The sequence below is a fragment of the Ornithodoros turicata genome, chromosome 7, assembly GCF_037126465.1.
Source record: "Ornithodoros turicata isolate Travis chromosome 7, ASM3712646v1, whole genome shotgun sequence".
Classification (NCBI taxonomy): domain Eukaryota; kingdom Metazoa; phylum Arthropoda; class Arachnida; order Ixodida; family Argasidae; genus Ornithodoros; species Ornithodoros turicata.
Window position 1 is genome coordinate 55,514,593 of NC_088207.1, and position 20,760 is coordinate 55,535,352.

Consider the following 20,760-nt stretch of genomic DNA (forward strand, 5'->3'; position numbering starts at 1 on the left):
TGGGAGGTCTATCGTAAGTCGTCTTTGTGCAAAGTTTTTGCTGTATTTTGCTGCATATGGTATTTGCTGCATACAGCGGTTTGGAGAGATGTAACCAATGTAGCTTTTACACCCCGCAGTTATTTGTGCTTCCTGCGCTGTCCATCAGCAGTCGCGAGATCATCATCGCACATTGTCATCTGCTAGAAATTGCGGCAGCATATATCGCGTATAGAAACCTTTGCAAGCGACCCTTATCAATAAGACCGACCGAGAGAAACTATCGATAACGTCCGGAAGGCTCTGCTTACTCTTGGTCTGTGCCCAACAGAAACACCGAAGACGAGCGCAAAGCACAGGCCGCCTCAGTGTCAGACACTGGGAAAATTCGCGTTAGCATCTTGCAACGGGCATTCCCAAGAACAAATTGCAGTTTAACGACCGAAAATTTGAGTACGCACAGCACGGTACGTAAACCAACATAAACTGGCGCGCAAACTACAGGTGTTACAAAGGCTGGAATCAGCTGGAATGACACGAAATGCTCGCAGAAACGAGACAGAACAACATCAGCCGTTTAATTTGGCACACCACGACACAACCGCCGAGCAGTCATTACAATAGATCTCCGACTTTGGAAACGTAGGAGACTTCCTGTTCCTCCTTCGTCATGAATGAATAGATGAAGTAGACAGAAATAAAAAGAAAAGAAAAATACAGAAAAGGTCACGTTTTCCGTTTCCTGTCGTTCCACGTTTTCGTTTTGCCATCTCTTGTCTGCTGCCTCTCCTCTCCTCTCCTTGCAATCTCCTCTCCGGTGGTGACTCACCGCCTTGCGTAGATCAACACTAGGGCGCAATCACTGGGGGTTAAACGAAGTTGTTAAGTCCGAATTTTATTTGAAGCTTCCGGCTTTTCCACCGATTTCTACCGTCCGAAATGCCTCACGGACGTCGATCGCTTCGAAAGGTCGTGCAACTAATTAGTTAGTACCGGTGTCCCGTGAAGTTTATTGGGGGACTCCCAAGGACCGTCCGTCCGTTTTTTTTTTTGTGGGTCCTGCATTGGTTGCAGCGACTGTGTGTTGGCTTGCAACAAATCGGAGTAAATGTGAGCGATGCTGGTGCTTTCGATCGCCACATCTGAGAGTGCAACGTAAGAGACCGTGTTCGTGTACAAGGTGAGTCATAGCGAAAGAGAAACTTCCATACTACGATAGTACACTTATCTTCGAGGTCGTGGTTGAATCAGCAGTGCGTGAAGAGGTTGATTCAGGTGCGCCAGCAGTGTGTCAATAATGTGAAAAGCCAATGTGCAGCGCACTGTGTTGAGCAAATTGTTTACCGTGTGCGATTTTTTTTTTTTTTTAAACGTCGTGTGAGACGTTGGTTTTGAACATTCATCTGCAACTTTCGACACGTGTTTGTTACTTGGGGTGTTTGAGAAAGAGGTTAGCACATGGAAAATAGCGAATAGAAAGGGTCGTAAGTTCAGCGGAAGACTATTCTTTTGAGGGAAATTTACGTGTCTGCTTTATTCGTCTTCGATCGCTTGGAATAGCAGAGAGCATTCAAGAGCAAAGTTTAAAAGCGGTTTCTCGAGCAAACACTCCGAACAAGATATCAGTCGTACGAGTCAAAAGTAGGTTCCAAATGTGCATGCTGAAGAATTGGCGAATAAATAACGTCAAATAAATCAGGGTTTCACTGTGCCAAAAGAGGTGATGAAAGTTCCAACAATTTTTTTTTTACTTGATTACAATTTTAGGTTTTATTGCACAGTGTCTGACGTGATGCCACAATGGTATACCTCAGTCCAGCTTCCACCCCTGAAATTATGTACAGGGGTGAGCACAAGACAATGCAATAAAAGGGGGAAAACTGAAGGGGGACGACCCCAACCCCCCCTTTTAGCTTATCAGCACCCTTTGGTACACCTTCCACTTTTTATTGCATTTTCCTTAGGTTTTCCTCAGGTTTTCCTCAGCCAGATAGTTTTTACCTGAGCACATGACACATTGTTACGCGCAGAATGTTACATTTGCTGGGAGGGCTAAGTAGTAACTTCGAGTTAAGGCCTCAGAATTAATGAATTAATTACAAGTAAGTGCCGTGTGCATGCCCAACAAAATAGACGTGCTAGTGAATTGATCCTTGAAACCGTAGAATACCCGGAATTTGAATATACCGTCTGCAGGGTCTTGAAAACCTCGAAATTTCCTTCAGTCCTCGAAAAACCCTCGATCTTGCGTATTTTTCCTTATTCATCGTGGAGCCGTTAGTGCTTATTCTGCTTATGCGGAGGGAGGACTATAATTTTTGCAATCACAGGTGTTAACACTAATTGTAAAAGGAATCTGCGGCGGAAATCAGAAGTGCAAGAAATGCACGGTGCCCCGCATTGTCTTCACCAGCCTTCTTCTCTGTCTTACGATCTTTAACATTCGGGAGTCATCAATCACATTTGTGAATGGACTACACGTGTGCAGTCCCCAAATGAAGGTTGAGCCTTAAAAGGTCCTCGAGAGACCCTCGAATTTACGTTCCAACCATTCAGTGGGAACCATATGGTGTAGCGCAATGTAAATAGAAACTTTGATAGAGATACTTCACAAACAAAATGCGTTTCTCGTTTGTGCAGCCTTAAAAAAAATAACTTTTTCAGAGACAGACGGTATGATGGCGGGCACCGACTGGTAGGGTGTCCCTCCCTCTCGAGTGCCATGGCAGGGTGTCCCTCAAGAGTGTGTGCTTTAGTAGATGTTGACCAACTTGCAGCTGCCCTGCACAAGGGAAATGAGAAGGTTAGTCTCCTGTGCATCCGTTGTCATGTAACGTATCGGGGGAACCAACATCTATTGCCTTTCTTTTGTCTTTGTAACGATACTTTTCATTCGCTCCTGACGTATGCCTATGCTGTTCCAACTTCCAAAAGCTTCCCCAAAATGTTTAATAAGCTTCGCATCCCCAAAGTGCCCCATGCTCCCTAAACTTCGTATCCCTAAATACCCAATGATCCCTCATTCATATCTAAATTAAAATAGAACACAAGCGTCACAACACCCAGTTGCGTACTTCAGTTCAATGATGGTGGTTGAAGAGCATCTTCTTTTCTGTCTTTTTTTCAACTTTTATCATTCAATTGGACCAATTTCTTATTTGCCTCTCTATGGTGTTGCAATTTTAATTTTGCTTACGTTCAGGGTATGGCAAGTAGTTTGTGGAATATACTAATGCTACAATGAAATAGCTTAAAGCAAAATAGGTAGATACAAGAAAGCTTACAAGGAACTTGAACCCAGGCCTTTCCTTTTGACAGACCAGACGCTTCCACTGGACCAGACGAAATTCAAAATGTTGCTCCAGAAACTTTGTAAAGTTTGAGTCATCCAAAACTTGACTTACCTTTGAGTCACCCCTTTTTACTATCCGAAACTTTTGAGTTGTCCATTTTTGATACCAAAGGCATAAATTGATCATTAACTTGTCAGCTGGCGATACCTGTAAGCTATGGAGAAAAATTGTTTCTTTCGTTTGCCTATCTGTTTTCATATTCTGTTCTTTCGAACGTTTAGTTGTAGGTTTCAATGGCACTTCCCAAAAATTGTGGATACAAGGATACACTAGGTCGCTTATAGGCAACACTTTATTCGGGCTCTAGTAAATATGATATTTTAAACAAAAATTGTGCAATCATTAGTTAGAAAAGAAAATTATGGTGGTGGTAGTGGATGGAGATTCTTCTGCTATATATACTGATATCTATGTTCTGATATATGTATATATACATATATATATATATATATACATTCGTATGTGCTTTTTGTGACGTTTTCGTTCACGTTGTAGAACTTACTGAAACACTGTACAGATTGTAATGTAGGGTGCTGAGTGCATGGGAATCACTAGCACAGTCTCCTCCTGGCAGGGAAACGTAACAGAAACGGTAACGGAAATGCTATTATACCGGAAATATACCAGGTAATAGTAACAGAAACAGATATCGCACAGTTAGAATATCTGAAACGGAAACAACAATAATTTACGGTAATAATTATTGCAATTCTTCACCATATCATGTAGATAAATTTATTAAATAAACCTCAATGAAGCAAACTAAAATTAACTGAAGAACTAAAACTAAAATGAACTATCAAACTGGAGCGTATAAGTAAGTAGTATACAGTAAATAGAAGAAGCATAGCTCTTATACGCTTACGGTGACCTGTAAGTTGCAAGCGTGAGTAACATTCCTGGAAACCATGTTCACATTAGCTGTTCACAGAAATCACGTACCTATATGTGTGTTTTGAATAAATGTTGTCTCTTGTATCCCTGGAGTCCTCAAAATAGCCTTCAGAACATAGAGGGATTAAGTTTTGTCACGGTCTTAATGGTCTTTTCTATAAAAAATAAAGAAAAAGGAAAGACAAGAAAGAAGGAAAACAAAAAGCTGGAGGTGGGGCAGTACCGAAACTGAAACGAAAGTAACAATGGTGGGAACCGAAACGGAAACAGAAACAAATAAGGGCCAGTAATGGAGGTGGTAACGGAAACGAAAAAAGATTCCGTTACCTTTCCCTGCCTCCTGGTGAGGAATAGCACCCAACAAAATAGAAAAGCTGCAGAAAGTAGCAGGCAGTGTTCAAGACTGTCAATGCCCCATCCCCAGAAACAGGAAAGGACCTTTTAAAGGTACTATAAATCAGCAAACTGACAAGTCATGTTGGCGACGTAATCTAAAAGCTTTTCGCTTGTAAACCCGGCACAACAAGCTACAGATGTGACGGGGAACGCTGAATATTTTTAATTTTCCAGTAATTTCTGTAAAATGGCTCGGGTTGATATCTGGGTGAAACCATCCCCAATTTGTCAAGCAATTGCGATCTGTTCTCGCGACTGGCTTGCTGCTCATGATGACTTCGTAGCAGACTTCTTTTGTTTCAGACCCATTGTCGATGTGTTAATGAGGGCTCGGGCTATCAGATAGATAAATTTTCTGGGATTACAGCTCTGCTGCTTTACGGTACAGTTAATGCTGCGTAAAATGCTGTCACCTGGGGGCAGCGTTGTAGGATAAAGGGTTGATAACGAGAAGAATGCGCATGCTGGCATCCACATCAAAAAAGGAAAAACGAGAGTCACCAAGTTTCCATTTATTGGCCTCATTTACAGCTGCTGCTGATTGACAGTCGTCCTTTTCTGGAGTACAACACCTGCCACATTGTGACGGCAACCAACATATGTTCCTCCAAGATCGTCAAGCGCAGACTTCAGCAGGACAAGGTGGGTTAGTCTCTTACATTAGAACACTTTAGAACTGCATTTTGTAACGAAACGAAGATAAGTAACAACGGTTGGACATTTGAGTGAAATCGTGCGTTGCGCTTTGTAAATTACCATTTCGTTCAGTTCTTCTTCAGTAGAGCATGAAGATTGAATTGAATTGAATTGAAATTTATTTACCATGAACTATTATGTACATGGAAGGCGGCAGGGCAAAAAGTTGCTTAAGCAACTTGGCAAGGCCCCGATGCCCTAATTTCAGCACCAGAAGCATGTGTTTATACAGACATTGTTCAACAAACTACCAACACTTGAAATAATTAAAAACCCACAAACGTCCTTGTACAATACTAAACCACAATAGAATGGTGCTCCTTGCAGGTACTTAAAAACCTTTAGTGGCTGACACAAAAAGGTGAAATAATAAAGACGAGAATTAACCGTATCAGTGCACTAATGATTGACGAAGAAGGTTCGAAAATAGCTTTTGTTTAGTGCGTTTGTTGTTGCGTTCTGATCATGTGCAATATTTAAGTATGTGTTGAGAACAGATGGCAGATTGAAACGGAGTGTTTGCTTGCCGTAGTTTGTACGGCAAAAGATAACTAGGGAGTGACTTTTTCGGGTTAAACCCGATTCCACCCGGTTATTCCCCCCCGAACTGACCTCCGACCAATTCGAGTTAAACCCGATTTCTCCCCGAATTCCAGTCACTACGAAATCCTCAAGTGACGTTTCCACCGAAGACGAACAAAGGTCGCCACGTGTAACACACGTAAGAATGGGTCACTTACACGTTCGCAGCAATACACCCACGTGTGTCAACACTGTCTATGCCTTCGGGGATTACCGCCGGAAGGTCACGAACCCGCAAAAAAAAACAAAAAAAAAACAAAAAAAAAGAGAGAGAGATTAGAAAAGGACTTAATAGACAAGAGGAGAAACAAAAACACCCGATAACACCCGAAGGCATAATCATCGCCCGATTTTTATCCCCCGAATCTGAGAAAGGCATATAACCCGAAAAAGTCACTCCCTAAAGATAACTAAGGTTGGTCGCTCTCCCAAAATTTCCAATGGCCCAGCGGATCCGTCGGACGTGGGTCGCGGACCGTATTGTATGTATTGTCGCTTTTACCCTGAAGGCAGATGTGTGTGTTGGCAACTTTCCAGGTGACAGTACGTGACTTGCTTGTGCACTGGTGTGATCAGGAGTTGGACGAGAGCTGGACGGTTGTTGTCTATGACCAGGGATCGTGGCAGCCGCCAGTGAGAGAGGGCGAGAGTTTTCTCGGGGTCCTGCTCCAGAAGTTACTGGTGACCTTTCGCAGCGTCAGCCTTCTTGCAGGTAAGGCACATCATTTGGGTGCGTCTGGATAACTCCGATAATGTCTCGAAGTGGAGTGGAAATAAGGGGTAGCTCGTACTTGTGTAACATAGTGCGGCGCACCCCTAACTCTGCTGTCCAGCGACCCATAAAAAAATAGGTTGTTGGGTCTAGGTTGTCAGGCATGCACATAGTCCTCTAGAGCAGTGGTAGAATACGGGGAGAGAATTTTGAAATGTACCTCAATTAATTCTTCGATTAATTCGGCACCTGGATGAAGTAACACGGTAATGCATCAGAGCAATATCGTGACAATAGCACCAAACAACGATTTGTACCCTAAAATCGAAAGTAAATGTTTTTATAGGTAAATACTGTAACATTTTGCGATGTTTTCAGCCATGTAACACATTAGGGGGATTCCACTGAGTGCTAAAATATCAATTAGAGAAATCCTTTGGAGGGCGAACGCCCCTCCCATCACCACTGCATCAGAGCAGATTCTTCTTTTGTTACGATCAGTGATCTACAATTTTAATACAAATAAATAAAATTGCAGATCACTGATCATAACAGCGGAAGAATCTGCTCTGATGCAGTGGTGAGGGGAGGGGCGTTCGCCCTCCAAAGGGTTACTCTCACTCACTCCCTCTCTCTCAGTGGAATCGCTAGAACCAGTGCTAAAAACAATAAGAACGTTCCTAGTGTTTTTAGCACTGGTTTTAGCGATTCCACTGAGTGAGAGAGAGAGTGAGAGTAATCCATTAAAGGGCGAGCGCCCCTCCCCTCACCACTGCTTTAGAGCAGATTCTTCCGCTGTTATGATCAGTGATCTGCAATTTTATTTATTTGTATTAAAATTGTAGATCACTGATCGTAACAATAGAAGAATCTGCTCGGATGTAGTGGTGACGGGAGGGGCGTGCGCCCTCCAAAGGATTACTCTAATTGATATTTTAGCACTGATCGTAACAATAGAAGAATCTGCTCAGATGCAGTGGTGAGGGGAGGGACGTTCGCCCCCCCAAAAGGTTACTCTCACTCACTCGGTGGAATCCCCCCGCTGTGTTAATTAAATTATAATTAATTGGGGAGGAGTGAGAACGGAGGTGCTTTGGCTACAGGTGGGTTTACAGAATTTGAGGCGCACCACCGCGGACTCTGTGAGGACAAGCGAAACCGGGGAGGCTCGCAGCTGACGTCCCTTTCGCAGCCCTGCCTCCCCATCACCAATCATGGCCCGACTCGCATCCTGCCCTTCCTCTACCTCGGATCGCAGAAGGATGCGCAGGACAGAAACCTCTTGCGAGTGAGTAAATCCTTCGGAAACCATTAAGCGTGTCTTCTGTTTTCGTTTTGACTGCGGTGGGTTGTGCAACAAATCAGTCTTGGGTAGCCACTAAGTTACTTTTAACTTGTAACTGTAACTAGTTACTTTTGGGGTTAACTAGTTACTATTTCTGTGAATGTAACTGCAAAATGTAATTAGTTACTCGAATAAATGTCCTATCCTCTTTTACGTACGTATTTTTCCCTGTGGGTGAGCCACATATTGACTCATACAGCTTCTGGTGAAGTGCAATAATACTTTTATCGCACTTAAGTAAATGTAAATAAATGTACGTTTTTAACGATTGTATCACCCCCTCATGGTCATTTTTATAAAAAGTAGCTGTAATGTAACTAAGTTACTTTCTCACAGTCACTGTAACTCTAACTAGTTACTTGACCAAGAAAGTAACCATAACTGTAACTTAGTTACTTAGCCAAGAAAGTAACTATAACTGCAACTCAGTTACTTTCTAGAAGTAACTTACCCAAGACTGGTTAGAACAGTTCGAGGGAACAACAACTCAAGGCCCACCTTTTGATTCTCGCAGGACTACAACATCGTGTACGAGCTGAATGTGAGCACGTCGTGTCCCAAGCCAGACTTTATCCAGGATGCTCATTTCATGAGAATTCCCGTGGATGATAATTACAGCGAAAAACTAGTTCCGTTCTTCACTGACGCTTTTCACTTCTTAGGTGAGATTTTTCTTCGTGGGGGAGTTGAAAAAATATGTGGGTACCCTGCAGATGTATTTGTACCTGATTCTGCTACTAGCATCGGGTTTCCAACTAGACTTACACATTAAAAGTGTGCTGTCGCATGTCTTCGGATCTCTACATAAATCGTGCCATGGAAATCTGTCCCAATTAACATGCACCAGGGGTGATTTTCACTATGCCTAACTAGTGAACTTTTAAAAGGTGTCTAAGGTTGTGAGCCCCTTGAAAAATGCCTGACCAATGTGTTCCCAACAGGCTTTCTCTTCCCGCTAAAGAAGATAGCCAGCAAAATACAAAAAATACCATGGGAAACACACCTGCACGTTGTAATTGCATATTTTTTTTAAATTTAGTATTTTATATATTTTTGTACCTACATATTTTGACTGTACTCCAATATGCAAGTCTTATATGGAATCCTCACACAAAGAAAGGTATCTCTAAACTTGAAGCCATTCAAGATAAAGTCCTACTCTTCATATATAGCTCTTGCATATCTACATCTTCCACATCTGCACTTCGTCGCTCTGTTAGTATCCCTCTCATCAGCAAACAGTTTCAGATAAATAGCCTCAAGCTATTATTCAGCTTCGGAAAAGATTCACTACATATTAATAAGGCGGGGTACATAACACCACATATAGGCCACTGTTTACGATGCATCCACGAAGAAACCATGACAGAATGGAACTTTCGATCCGATTGTCTCAGTCACTCGTTCTTTCTACAAACCACTAGAGACTGGAAGCAGCTACCTTTAGAAATCACTTCTGCTGAAAATGTACAATCATTCTTGTCACGATTAAGTGGTATGCTATGATACCTTGCATGCATTGTTTATTCTGTTATCCAGCTACACTGTTATCGATTTTTGGTCTGCGGAGTTAGCACCCTATTGCTGTACAGCGCAGCATACGCATTATCTCATTTTATTGTCTGTCGGGGTTGTTATCTAACATTTGGTCCTTTTGTCTTGTGGAGTTGTGCACTGTATTACCTTGTATTTCTGCCACCTACTCCTGTTACAGCCCCACCTAGGGCTAACAGTATGTTTGAAATAAAAAATAAATAAAATTATGCACTTTTTTGCAACAACGGTATTTGAAAAATAAAATCGTTCACCGTCGTCAATGTATCATAATCATTAAAAAAAGTTGTATACCTATTTATTGCTCCTTTAACTTGCAGAAGCTACGTGGTAAATTTCATCCAGTAGGGTGTCGTGCCTTTTCTAGACAAACAAGAAAAAAGAACAGTTTGTTCAGTCTGGCACGTTTCTCGAGAACCAGCAAGTTGGTCGATTTGTTGCCAGTGAAGACTACACAATTAGATTGGCTGCGGATTTAGCCTAAATATTTTGCACTGTGTCTCTGGGCATCATAAGCGAGCATTGCTTGATCGAGCGAGCAACATGTTCGATTACTCGGATGCGTTCGCAGAACGGCCCCCATAGTGTTTATCTACTATGCCAAGTCAATCCAGTCTAGGTTAATCCAAAATCCCTGACGCCGTACAACCTGCCACTCGATATTTCGGACACGCTCGATTATTCGGACCCGTTCGTGGAACGGCCCCCCTTGCGTTAATCTACTTTGCCAAGTTAATCCAAAATCCAGTCAAGTCAATCCAATCTAAGTTAATCCAAAATCTCGGACGCCGTACACCCTGCCGCTCGATTATTCGGACCTGTTCGTGGAACGGCCCCACTCGAGTTAATCTGCTTCGCCAAGTTAATCCAATCCAATCGAAGTCCAATCAAGTCAATCCAATCTAAGTTAATCCAAAATCTCGGACGAGGTACAGCCTGCTGCTCGATATTTAGGACACGCTCGATTATGCGGAAGCGTTCGCGGAACGGCCTCCCTAGAGTTAATCTACTTTGCCAAGTTAATCCAATCCAATCTAAGTCCAATCAAGTCAATCCAAGATTTCGGACGCCATACAGCTTGCCACTCAATATTTCTGACACGCTCGATTATTTGGACCCGTTCGTGGAACGGCCCCCCTAGAGTAAATCTGCTTTGCCAAGTTAATCCAAAATGCAATCCAATCGAAGTCCAATCAGGTGTATCCAATCTAAGTTAACCCAAAATCTCGGACGCCGTACAGCCTGCCGATCGATATTTCGGACACGTTCGATTATTTGGACCCGTTCGTGGAACGGCCCCCATAGAGTTAATCTACTTTGCCAAGTTAATCCAATTCAATCTAAGTCCAATCAAGTCAATCCAATCTAAGTTAATCCAAAATCTTGGACGCTGTACAGCCCGCCGCTCGATACTTTATTCGGACGCGTTCGCGGAACGGCCCCCATAGAGTTAATCTACTTTGCTAAGTTAATCCAAAAACCACTCCAACCTAAGTCCAATCAAGTGAGCTCTGACAGTACTCTCGACACCGTCGACTCTCTGCACGGTCGACACCGTCAACAGTACTCTCGACACCGTCTAGAGCTCGACAGCTCTGATGTCAGTACTCTTAGCTACTCCCATCTGATAGGGAGTAGCTATCCCCTATCCCCCCATCCCTATCCCTGTCCCTATTTGATCCTGGAGCTACCCTCAACTCTCGGGTCGACCTGGGTGAGTTCTGGAATGCAGCCCACATGACACCCTGACACCGTTAGGCTAGGCCTCAGCCTCGGGTTATGTTTGCTCTGGCCATGTCTCGAAGACAGTGATATCAACGTTGAGGCGGCATTAGCTGAAGACACTTAGTCTAGCGACATAATGGGAAGCGGTAGTGGAAGCAGACGGCAATTGCTTTATGTGACATTGGATTAATTTGGGATTCCAAGAAGCAGTGCTTTGCAACTGGAAACAAGGCATAGGTTGTCCGTTGTTAATAGTCAAGTGCAAACAATAAATAAACCAGTGGTTTTTAATGTTTTCTGACCTCATTCGAGTTATTTTTGCAAAAACTTGCTTGACGTTTGATCCAGACTTTATAAATGAAAATACCCCCCAAGTCAAACTGTTCCACTAGTGTTTACGCGCTTTGTATTATCCTGCTCCCCTCTTTAATGCTGTAAAGCCCTGAGGGTACTCAAATAAATAAATAAATAAACTGACCACTCTAGATATTGAGGTCGGAGTTATCAGTGGTTTACTGTACTTACTTGCAGACAAAGTCCGATTACAGTCGTCGGGAGGATGTGCCCTGGTTCACTGCCTCGCAGGGGTGTCCCGCTCCCCAACGGTGGCAATTGCCTATGTCATGAAGCATCTACGAATGACATCGGACGAAGCTTACAGGTACTCGATAATTTGGGCCTGCCCTCTTATGGTTTAAACCAGACTCTCCCCGATTACCGTTTTTTCCCCGTGTACGGTGCATGGGTTATCTGTTCAAAAAAAAGTTCTCCGGGGGTCCACTGCGACTTATTTGAGGCAGGTTTCCCCTGGAGCTTCTCACCCGGCACAGAGGAGCCCCTCGTATTTGACCCGCGTGCTTTTGAGCACGCAATGCCCTCCTCGCTCTCCCTTCTCTGAGTCACCAGGAACCTTCCAGAGTCGATGCTCTATAGTTAGGGAGTGACGTTTTTGCGGGTTAAACCGGATTCCGCCCGATTATTCGCCCCCGAACTGACCACCGACCAATCCGGGTTAAACCCGATTTCTTCCCGAATTCCAGTCACTATGAAATCCTCAAGTGACGTTTCCACTGAAGACGAGCAAAGGTCGCCATGTGTATAACACATGTAATAATGGGTAGACCCTGAAGTTTTCGGGTTTTATATTTTTCCAAATTCGGGGGGTAGAAATCGGGTCAATAAATTGATGTCGAAAATTCATGCAAATTCGGGCAGAAAAATTACCATCAAACTGAGTTCGGGGAGAAATCGGGCATTATTGTAGAATAAACGTTCACTGTACCGTTTATCCAGAGTGCCAGAAGTAAGGGGCAGTCGCATATTTTGTGAGAAACTAGTATGTCGATGCCTTGAGGTGCCTAGCCTAGGTGCAGTTTTGCAGGTAGAAATCGGGTTTAACCCTAGATAGGTGAACCTCAATTCGGGGTGCAAATTCGGGGAAAAATCGGGTTTAACCCTAAAACATCAGGGTCTAATAATGGGTCACTTACATTCCCAGCAATTCACCCATGTGTGTCAACACTGTCTACGTATAATGTAAAACCCCGAGACTAGGGAACACGAAAGGAACACCTTTCGTGTTCCCTAGTCTTGGGGTTTTACATTATGCATCATTTTCACCAGCTCGCTTGCTTCCTAGCCATTTTTTCACTGTCTACGTGTTCGGGGATTACCGCTGGAAGGTCACGATCCCGCAAAAAAACACGAAAAGAGAGATTAGGAAAGGACTTAATAGACGAGAGGAGAAACAAAAACACCCAATAACACCCGAAGGCACAATTATCGCCCGACTTGTCTCCGAATTACAGACTTAAAAATTGCACCCGATTTTTACCCCCCGAATCCGAGAAAGGCATATAACCTGAAAAGGTCACTCCCTAGTCACATGGCATAAAGATAATGGGGACTTGATCTTGAATGAATGCCCTCTGTCACTTTGCAGGTTTGTCAAATCCAAAAGGCCGGCAATATCGCCAAACTTCAACTTCCTGGGTCAGCTGCTGGACTACGAGAAGCAGTTGAGACGCGAGAGGATCCTGGAGCCAAACGGAAGCCAGTCGGAGCCGCCCCCTGCGCATACGCCGTGCACCAAACGCTTCTACCCGCAGGAAAGTGGTCCGCCCGAGACGCTTCCCCTGCGGTTGGAATTGCCTTCGACAGCGCCCCTGGTGTCTCCGAGCCGGGCTCTGGCCAGGTTGTCCTTTGAGCGGCCCCCGGTCAAGAGGGCCAGCTACGAGGTCACCCACAGCGCTTCCTGGGCCGCGACTACTCAACAACCTCATTCTGCTTGGGTGAGGCACCTGTTCTGGGTGGCACCGGTCTTGGGTAGTTACTTGACTATAGTTACTTTTGGCAGTGGCTAGTTACTTTTCTACAAAAGTAACTATACCTAGTTACTGCGTGTTGTTAAAGTAACTCTAAAATGTAACTGTATCTAAGGTACTCGGGTATTACTTGACTAGTTACTTTTGGTGGTGACTAGTTACTTTTCTACAACAGTAACTATACCTAGTTACTGCGTGTTGTTAAAGTAACTCTAAAATGTAACTGTATCTAAGTTACTCCGGTATTACTTGGCTAGTTACTTTTCTACAAGAGTAACTTAACTAGTTACTGCATGTTTTTAAAGTAACTCTAAAATGTAACTGTATCTAAGTTACTCAGGTATTACTTGGCTACTTACTTTTAGCCGTGACTAGTTACTTTCCTACAAAAGTAACTTAACTAGTTACTGCAGGTTTTTAAAGTAACTCTAAAATGTAACTGAATCTAAGTTACTCAGGTACTACTTGGCTAGTTACTTTTGGCAGTGACTAGTTACTTTTCTACAAATTCATTATTATTATTTTATATTTTTTTCCAGAAGCACCTACTGTGTCTTGCTGCGTGAAATTCTCCTTGTCACCCGCATGACCTCTAGCGGGACACTTTTATGACGCGTTCCTCTTTTTGCCGCAGCTGGAAAGAGCAGAGGAGACAGCTGCAGGTACAGAGTGCGAAGTGATACTGCGGAAAGGGTCGGGTCGCAGGCGCAACACTTCTGCGCACGACAGTGCGTACCGTTCTCTTACGTTTGACGATGAATATCCGGAGGACGGCGAAGGAGTTTTTAAAGAGGAGCCACTTCCAAGTCCCTTAAGCCCTTCAGAGCAGCACCTGTTGGAGGACATTGTTGACAGCATTGGTAAGGCATCTACTCTTGGGTACAACTGAGGCCTCAAAAGTGTGGCAGATGCACTGCATCCTGGCTATTTGCAGGAACCTTCTTTGAAAGACATTTACCGGCCTCGGCGACCGGGTTGTGGGTTTGGAACCCCGGCAGGCATGCGAGTAACTTGGCAGCATAGTACAGGTTGCTTAGGAGCGTCCATCAATTAATTAATTAATCCATTAAATGGTTAATTAATTAATCAATCTATTAAATAGTTAATTCATTAATTAACTATTTAATATATAGATTAATTAATTCATCTGGCAATCGGGCAGAGACTCTACGTCGGCGCAGTTCCCTTAGAAGTCGGCCCAGGGCGCACATTCCCCGGGGTGTTAGTCGTGACATCGCCAAGACCCCTGTGAGGCCGACAACGGCGACCCCTTTTACAATCACCACCACCACCTCCACCGCAAAAGGAAAGCGTGTCGCTCCTTGACATGTGTGCGGCTGCTCTGCTGCTTTGGACACATGCGATGGCCAAGCCGAAAGGGACTTGAAAATGCTGCAGAGACGTACTGAAATTCACCGAAAAGTTCAAAAAGGGAACGCTGTATTGGAGGCAGACGCTTCCAGTAACAGGATTGTTGTTGTCACTTACAAAGTTAAGGGATTGTCGATAGGGTGCTGCATTATCTATCGATTAATTGCTATTTTTTTCTCTTGCGGAATGCACGATTCTTTAAACTCAATGCTGTTTCCACTCCAGATGGACCTAAGGCGACTACCCACCTCAAGAAGCCCACGTCGTCGGAGCTCTCACCTTCCGAGTTGACCCACCGTGCCGAACTGGAAAGCTCTCACGACTCTGGCATCACGAGCGTCTCCTCCTGCTCGTCCTGGAGCCAGCCGCAGGTGTGCACCGCTCGACCGCGTGGCTTCTCGTCGAGTGAGGTGCTCTCTTCGTCTTCCTCTTCATCGTCGCTCGTCAGTGAAGACAGCAACGTCTTGCAACAGTCCAGTGCTCTTCCGCGGGCACGTTCGTGTCCAGTGATCATTGCGGGATGGCTACAGGGCAAGGCCAACTGGGACACCCCCGAATTCGCTCCCCTGCAGCGAAGAGGATGCAGGTCGTCATCGTCGGCGCGGAACAGATACAGCTGCGGTAGCTTGGAATATGCGGTTCAACGGGAAGAAACTGAAACCGTTGGCAGTGTCATGGGTGGAACGGTCCTTGGGAGCACAACGGGGGAGCGGAGGGGCCTGGGGCGTCCGGTAAACCTCATACCGGTATCGTGAAGGGGCGTGCGACGATGTAGAAATGGTTTCGTCTTTGAGTGTTCTCATTTTGTATCCAAGGTTGGCTCCTACGATGAATGACAGCTACGCAGACTTTTAAACCAAAGCTTTCTATAACATTTCAAGTGAAAAAAACATCCTCACATTTTGGTCGTTGAATTAATTATTGTTCGGGAGTTTGGGGACAGCCATTTTTTTTTTTTTAATTCGGGATTATAAATTGTGAAAGCTGAGTTGTGTAGCGATTGGGCGTAAGTTTCTAGATTGTCATCTTTGCACTCTTAGCTATCAGCACTGATAACAACGTTGTAATTAACATTCTGCACACATTGTGCCTTCATTTCCCAGACTTTCTGGTGTCGTTTTAAGAATACCCTCGAGCAGGTGTCTAACTGCAGCTGCTGTTGAGCGTGTCTCCCAAACAAAGCGGAGTTCCTCCCTGCTGATTTTATGTTATAGCGCTGAGGCAGTTTAGAAACAGCAGTTGAGGGCATCCACGGGGCCCTTTTGTTGAAAACATATCAGTAGAAAACAGCAGTGGCCCGAAAGAGAGGGATAACTGAATGCGGTCAATGCTGCCGTAAACGTGCTGAATACAAGGTGCTTTACCGTAACTGCTGAGCCCATCGTACTACAATGCTGGATCACCGAGTGTTTGGATGAATTGCAGAGGTGCATTTGTTCGCAGTGCATGCTTTGTTGGAAAGAGTCTGGACGGGACACCACCTTTAACGACTTTGGGTAAGCAACATTTAATTCTGAGACGTACAAATGTAAATGTGGAAAAGTACATCTGGTCAGAAGCCTGTTTTGTAGCACAAGCTTCCATCTTTCGTATTGATATATATATATATATATATGCATGTGGACGACCCTGTGTCAGGAATAACTCTTTCCCTTTCGATTTTCCCAAAAAACGGGGGCACTCTAGTTACTATATATGTTAATATCAAAATCATTTGTAAACACGATGGCTTCCATTGAAGACAACAAACCTACTGTCAAACGTTACCACTTTTATTTAGGGCCTGACTTTTTGGGGTTAAACCCGTATCCGCCCGATATTTACCCCCCGAACGAAATCTGTAAAATTCGGGTTTAACCCGAATATACCCGAAAACATCCGGGTCGCGTGGCACACTCATAAGCGTGCATTAAAATAAAGTTTGATAACATTGCTAAACATTAGTTCCATGTTAAGACAAATTTTTATTAAACAAAAAAAATCACCCGAATACACCCGAATTCCTGACGACAGAATATGCCGTAACGGGATTTAACCCGAATACACCCGAATTTTCAAATAAAAAATATCACCCGATATTTACCCCCCGAATTTGGCCAAAAATAAAACCCGAAAAAGTCAGGCCCTACTTTTATTGTGTTTAAAAAGTAAGCATTATGTAAAAAAGCACAGTTTATTTGGGTCGACTAAAATGCAGCTTTCTTTTTTTAAGTCGCCTGCAGTGTCCGTAACGATGGGGCTCGGCTTTTCTCGCGTCGTTACAGATACTAATTAGTACAGTAGTTCCAGTGCAGGATGTTCCTTCTGAAACGGCCATGTGCATGTAAATGGTAGCGTGAAACATGTCTGACGCTCGCATACCTGTTGCTGTGTACATAACTAATGACGTGAAGTACACGAGTCAATGATCATCGATCAGTGAAGTCAATGATCTTTCAATTCCCTTGCCTTCTGACACTTTTTTTTTTCTTCTCTCTCATAGCAAGTATTGTTTGTTAAACAAAATCTTATGCGTCAAAGGGTGACAACACAATCGTATTTGTACAACACGCAGCTGTAGGATTATAGAACTCTATAGGATTTCTTTTTTCGTACAAGAATATGAAATGTTTGAGAAAACTGCAGCAGTTTCTGCTGCTTTACTACCCCCATAAGAGTAATCTGAAATAGTTCTCTCTACAGATCTTTTAAGGGGAATTTTTATATCACCAAAATGCGTCGCGCCATCATCACCATCATATCACACCCCAAAATCAGCTGTAAATATATTGTATTCGAAGGTTCATGCAAGTGCTCATCATCGGGGGAGACTGCGGGGCCCCCTGTGTCGCGGCGGTTAAGTTAAACGACCGCAGTTACGGACCCATGCTTACGAGGGATGTTTTTTTATAGAGTATACTCTTAGTTTCCGAAGCATCATTAAAGTTTGTAAAAAAAAAAAACACGGTTCCTAGAAGCGAAGTTGAGGCGCTGTCCTCGGAGCTGTCATTCAGAGGATAGCCGTAAATTTAACCGTAAAAATTAAACTAAAAAATTTTAAATAATAATTTTAATAAAATATTTTTAAATTAAACATAAAAAAAATTTAACGTCAATAATTTGCCAAAGTGCACTTATCACTTACAGTACGTTCTACATGTGTTCGTCATTAGCACATGGTATTTTATTAGTTTGCTCACGTTTCTCGATTAATCCTTCGGGTAGAATATCTCGCACTTTTTACAATTTGTTACATTTTTTACATTTATATTTCAATAATTTCAATGCACACAGGCTCCTACTACACATCCACTCAGAAATGGAGAAAGTGTCATTTAAAAAAAAAAACAGTCATTAAAAACCAGCATAAAAACGTGCAAGATTTCCAAACTCATCCCTCTAAAGATGGGAGTCTAGAAATCCTCCCCTCTTAGCGGTCACGATGATGTGCAGAGGAGACGCACCTTAATCCGCTGCTGAGCATGTTTTAGAAGAGCGTATAACACAAATAAATACATCCAGTATTACGACAAGACTTGGCCGGAGCACACTTTGTCGAAGTAAGCATGAATAGACGCGCATGCAAGATGGATGAATGGGAATCACTACTGTGTATCGTATGTGTGCGTGTATTGAAGGAAACTTTGGCTTGCACCATCCCAGTGGTTATTGACCGTCAGCATTTGCCGTAGCTAGACAGACGTAAGGCATAAATCTATGTGTATCCCAACAGTGTGCACTTATACCCACATTATGTGCACTGTACAAGTGTAACAGTTATTCTAGCTGCCAGGACTGCTGCTTGTCTAATCAAAATACCGTGCAATATATATATCAAAATAAGTGCAATAGCGTGGCTAGTGGTGTTGTTATGGCGAAAGTGTCATGTTATGAGGGATTATTTAATGGAAGGCTGGACACTGGATGAGTTCTTTTTTTTTTTTTTTTTTTTTTTCGTGTGTGTGTACCTTAGCTTTGGTTAAGTTTGTGTCTTTGATGAGGGATGCTTGTTTTGAGATAATGCTTCGAGAGGGATGGTGTGGTGGCTTGTTGAGAATGCAAAAAGTCCGATTTTAATCTGAACTGTCGTGTAAAGAATTCTGAGGCTGCCGTCTGGGACTGGGTCCTTGCAACGTCAAAGGAAAAAAAAAAGTTTTCTTTGTCACATTTTAGTTGTAAAGTGATTTGCATTTTTTAATAATTTATCGAGTTTAACTCGAAGGTTAACTCAACAAGCTCTATGGTTAACATGAACCAACAATACAGCAAAGTGTCTTTCATAGCCTTGAAGAACTTCTTTTGTCCTTAGTTTCTTTCAAATATGGCCTCAATCTGAAAGTATTAATGCTCTTCATCATTCAGTGCGCATGTGGAGCTTAAGAAGACAAAAGTGTGTAATCAAGAAAGATAACAACAGAGGTACTGTCAGGACAAACACAGTATCACGTATGAGGGCTTTATAGAGTATCCAGGCTGGAATTATACTTTTAAGAAAGAGCAATACTTAATTTCAAAGATAGTCCCCTTCCAATGAGACACACCTAGCTTCTTGCTGTTTGCACTAACAGAAAGTTATTGAAGGGGCAAACAAACAGTTGCCTTGTCACATTCATTTAATGCTACAGAACACTTTTTTTGTTTTTTAAAACTTCAACGGCATTTCAAAATTTTCACAACTTTTGGGTTGCCCCACGTGGCCTTTTTTCTCTTCAAAAAAATAAAAATCTGGATGTTCTGGAATTGAACGTACTCTCGGCTATTTTCGAAGAAAACCCAGGAAGAGACAGTGCTGAGCTGTATCTTGTGGAGTTGGGTGGTGGCTAAGTTTAAGATCTCTAGGTATTACCGCTTTAAGGTAAAATCGGACCAGATACTTTTTCAACGGCCCTCATATCTCTGCCTTTATTCTGGCGGATTGTTTACGTGTCGTTGGAGAAGCAGCTTCTGTAAAAGAGTGGGCACTTTCAATTTCGTTTATTGTTGCAGTTAACTGATTGTACTGCATTGCAAATGTATCTTGGTACAAATGTGTATGGTGTTGAGTGTGTACATGTGCAACATTGGAAGCCGCAGCTTTCCAATGGTTCCAGAGCTTCCTCTGTTTGAAGGCAGTTGTTTGTATGTTTCAGTTCCTCATTACATAGAGTACTATATCCTTTTTTTTTTTTTTCTTTGTTCTAGAATCAAACCCTGACATTGTTTATAGTTGTATAGTTTATAATTCAATCTTGATTACATTTCTGTACAGTGGCACAAACTGTCTAGTGCAAATTGCTGTTGAATACAGGTGAAAAATGATTCAGCGCTGATGTCTGTGTGAGTTGTTTGCCACTGTGAGCAAGATGGCTGATGCACGGCTTAATCAATCAATCAATCAATCAAGAAAGGTGAAGCTCCTGGTGGCATTGTAGCTAACTCTACCATACAAGGAGAACGGCGCGGACTTCACTATAGAACTGAGTTAGGGCCCTAATTCTTAAAATTTGCACAAGATCCGTCTGCTGAACTTGAGTTAGCAACCAGCCATGCATCCACATTGTGAATCTCGAATGGAATATAAACAGTCAATAGTTCGATATAATCGAGTGTTTCACGAAGGCCCAGGTGGACAAGAAGATAAGGAACAGCCGCGTAGCCTACCTTTATCGTGTTGGTGACGAATTCGCCGAAGCGTGTCTTCTGTCTATTCCTCGCCCTCCGTCACCCCCTTGGGTGAATCGACACGTAATCGACGTAATTGCAAGCTGGATAGCTGAGCGAAAGAGCGCATTGGTACGCTGACAAAATGGGCGAAGATGCAGGCTAGCTGGTTTTGATGAATAGACCATTTTAGAAAAGCAAGCGCCACCT

The 20,760-nt window shown here is 43.2% G+C and overlaps 2 protein-coding genes across 7 annotated transcripts in view; one reads left to right on the top strand and one right to left on the bottom strand.

Annotated features, from left to right (window-relative positions):
• The window catches only part of LOC135401627 (uncharacterized), an 87,755-nt gene extending 86,885 nt beyond the window's left edge, over positions 1-870 (bottom strand). For 3 of the 5 annotated variants that reach the window (XR_010424868.1, XR_010424867.1, XR_010424869.1), the window contains exon 1: positions 291-679. Coding sequence is in view for 1 of the 5 variants with exons in the window: in XM_064634131.1 (XP_064490201.1) it covers positions 291-379 (89 nt within the window). In the remaining 4 variants the exon portion in view is untranslated. Of the gene's footprint in view, positions 1-290 lie in introns of all 5 variants that reach the window. The other 2 variants (XR_010424870.1, XM_064634131.1) reach the window with 2 other exon arrangements.
• Positions 774-20,212, top strand: LOC135401625 (dual specificity protein phosphatase 16-like). Of its 2 annotated transcripts, none has more exons than XM_064634128.1 (10): positions 774-1,159; positions 2,644-2,782; positions 5,154-5,264; positions 6,438-6,612; positions 7,716-7,900; positions 8,472-8,619; positions 11,768-11,897; positions 13,179-13,527; positions 14,195-14,420; positions 15,157-20,212. In XM_064634128.1, exons 2-10 carry the CDS (start codon positions 2,702-2,704, stop codon positions 15,684-15,686), a joined length of 1,935 nt encoding a protein of 644 aa, XP_064490198.1. In that variant the 5' UTR covers positions 774-1,159; positions 2,644-2,701; the 3' UTR covers positions 15,687-20,212. The 2 variants fall into 2 exon arrangements, with proteins under 2 accessions (XP_064490198.1, XP_064490199.1); XM_064634129.1 differs by lacking the exon at positions 774-1,159 and adding an exon at positions 1,234-1,254.
• Positions 20,213-20,760: the final 548 nt, after the last annotated feature.

Bases quoted from the DNA above. Each gene is read 5' to 3' on its own strand.
- LOC135401625 (XM_064634128.1), top strand. From the start codon at position 2,702: ATGGCAGGGTGTCCCTCAAGAGTGTGTGCTTTAGTAGATGTTGACCAA. The intron at 8,620-11,767 runs GTGAGATTTTTC...ACTTACTTGCAG, and splicing joins TGACGCTTTTCACTTCTTAG to ACAAAGTCCGATTACAGTCG. The intron at 11,898-13,178 runs GTACTCGATAAT...GTCACTTTGCAG, and splicing joins ACATCGGACGAAGCTTACAG to GTTTGTCAAATCCAAAAGGC.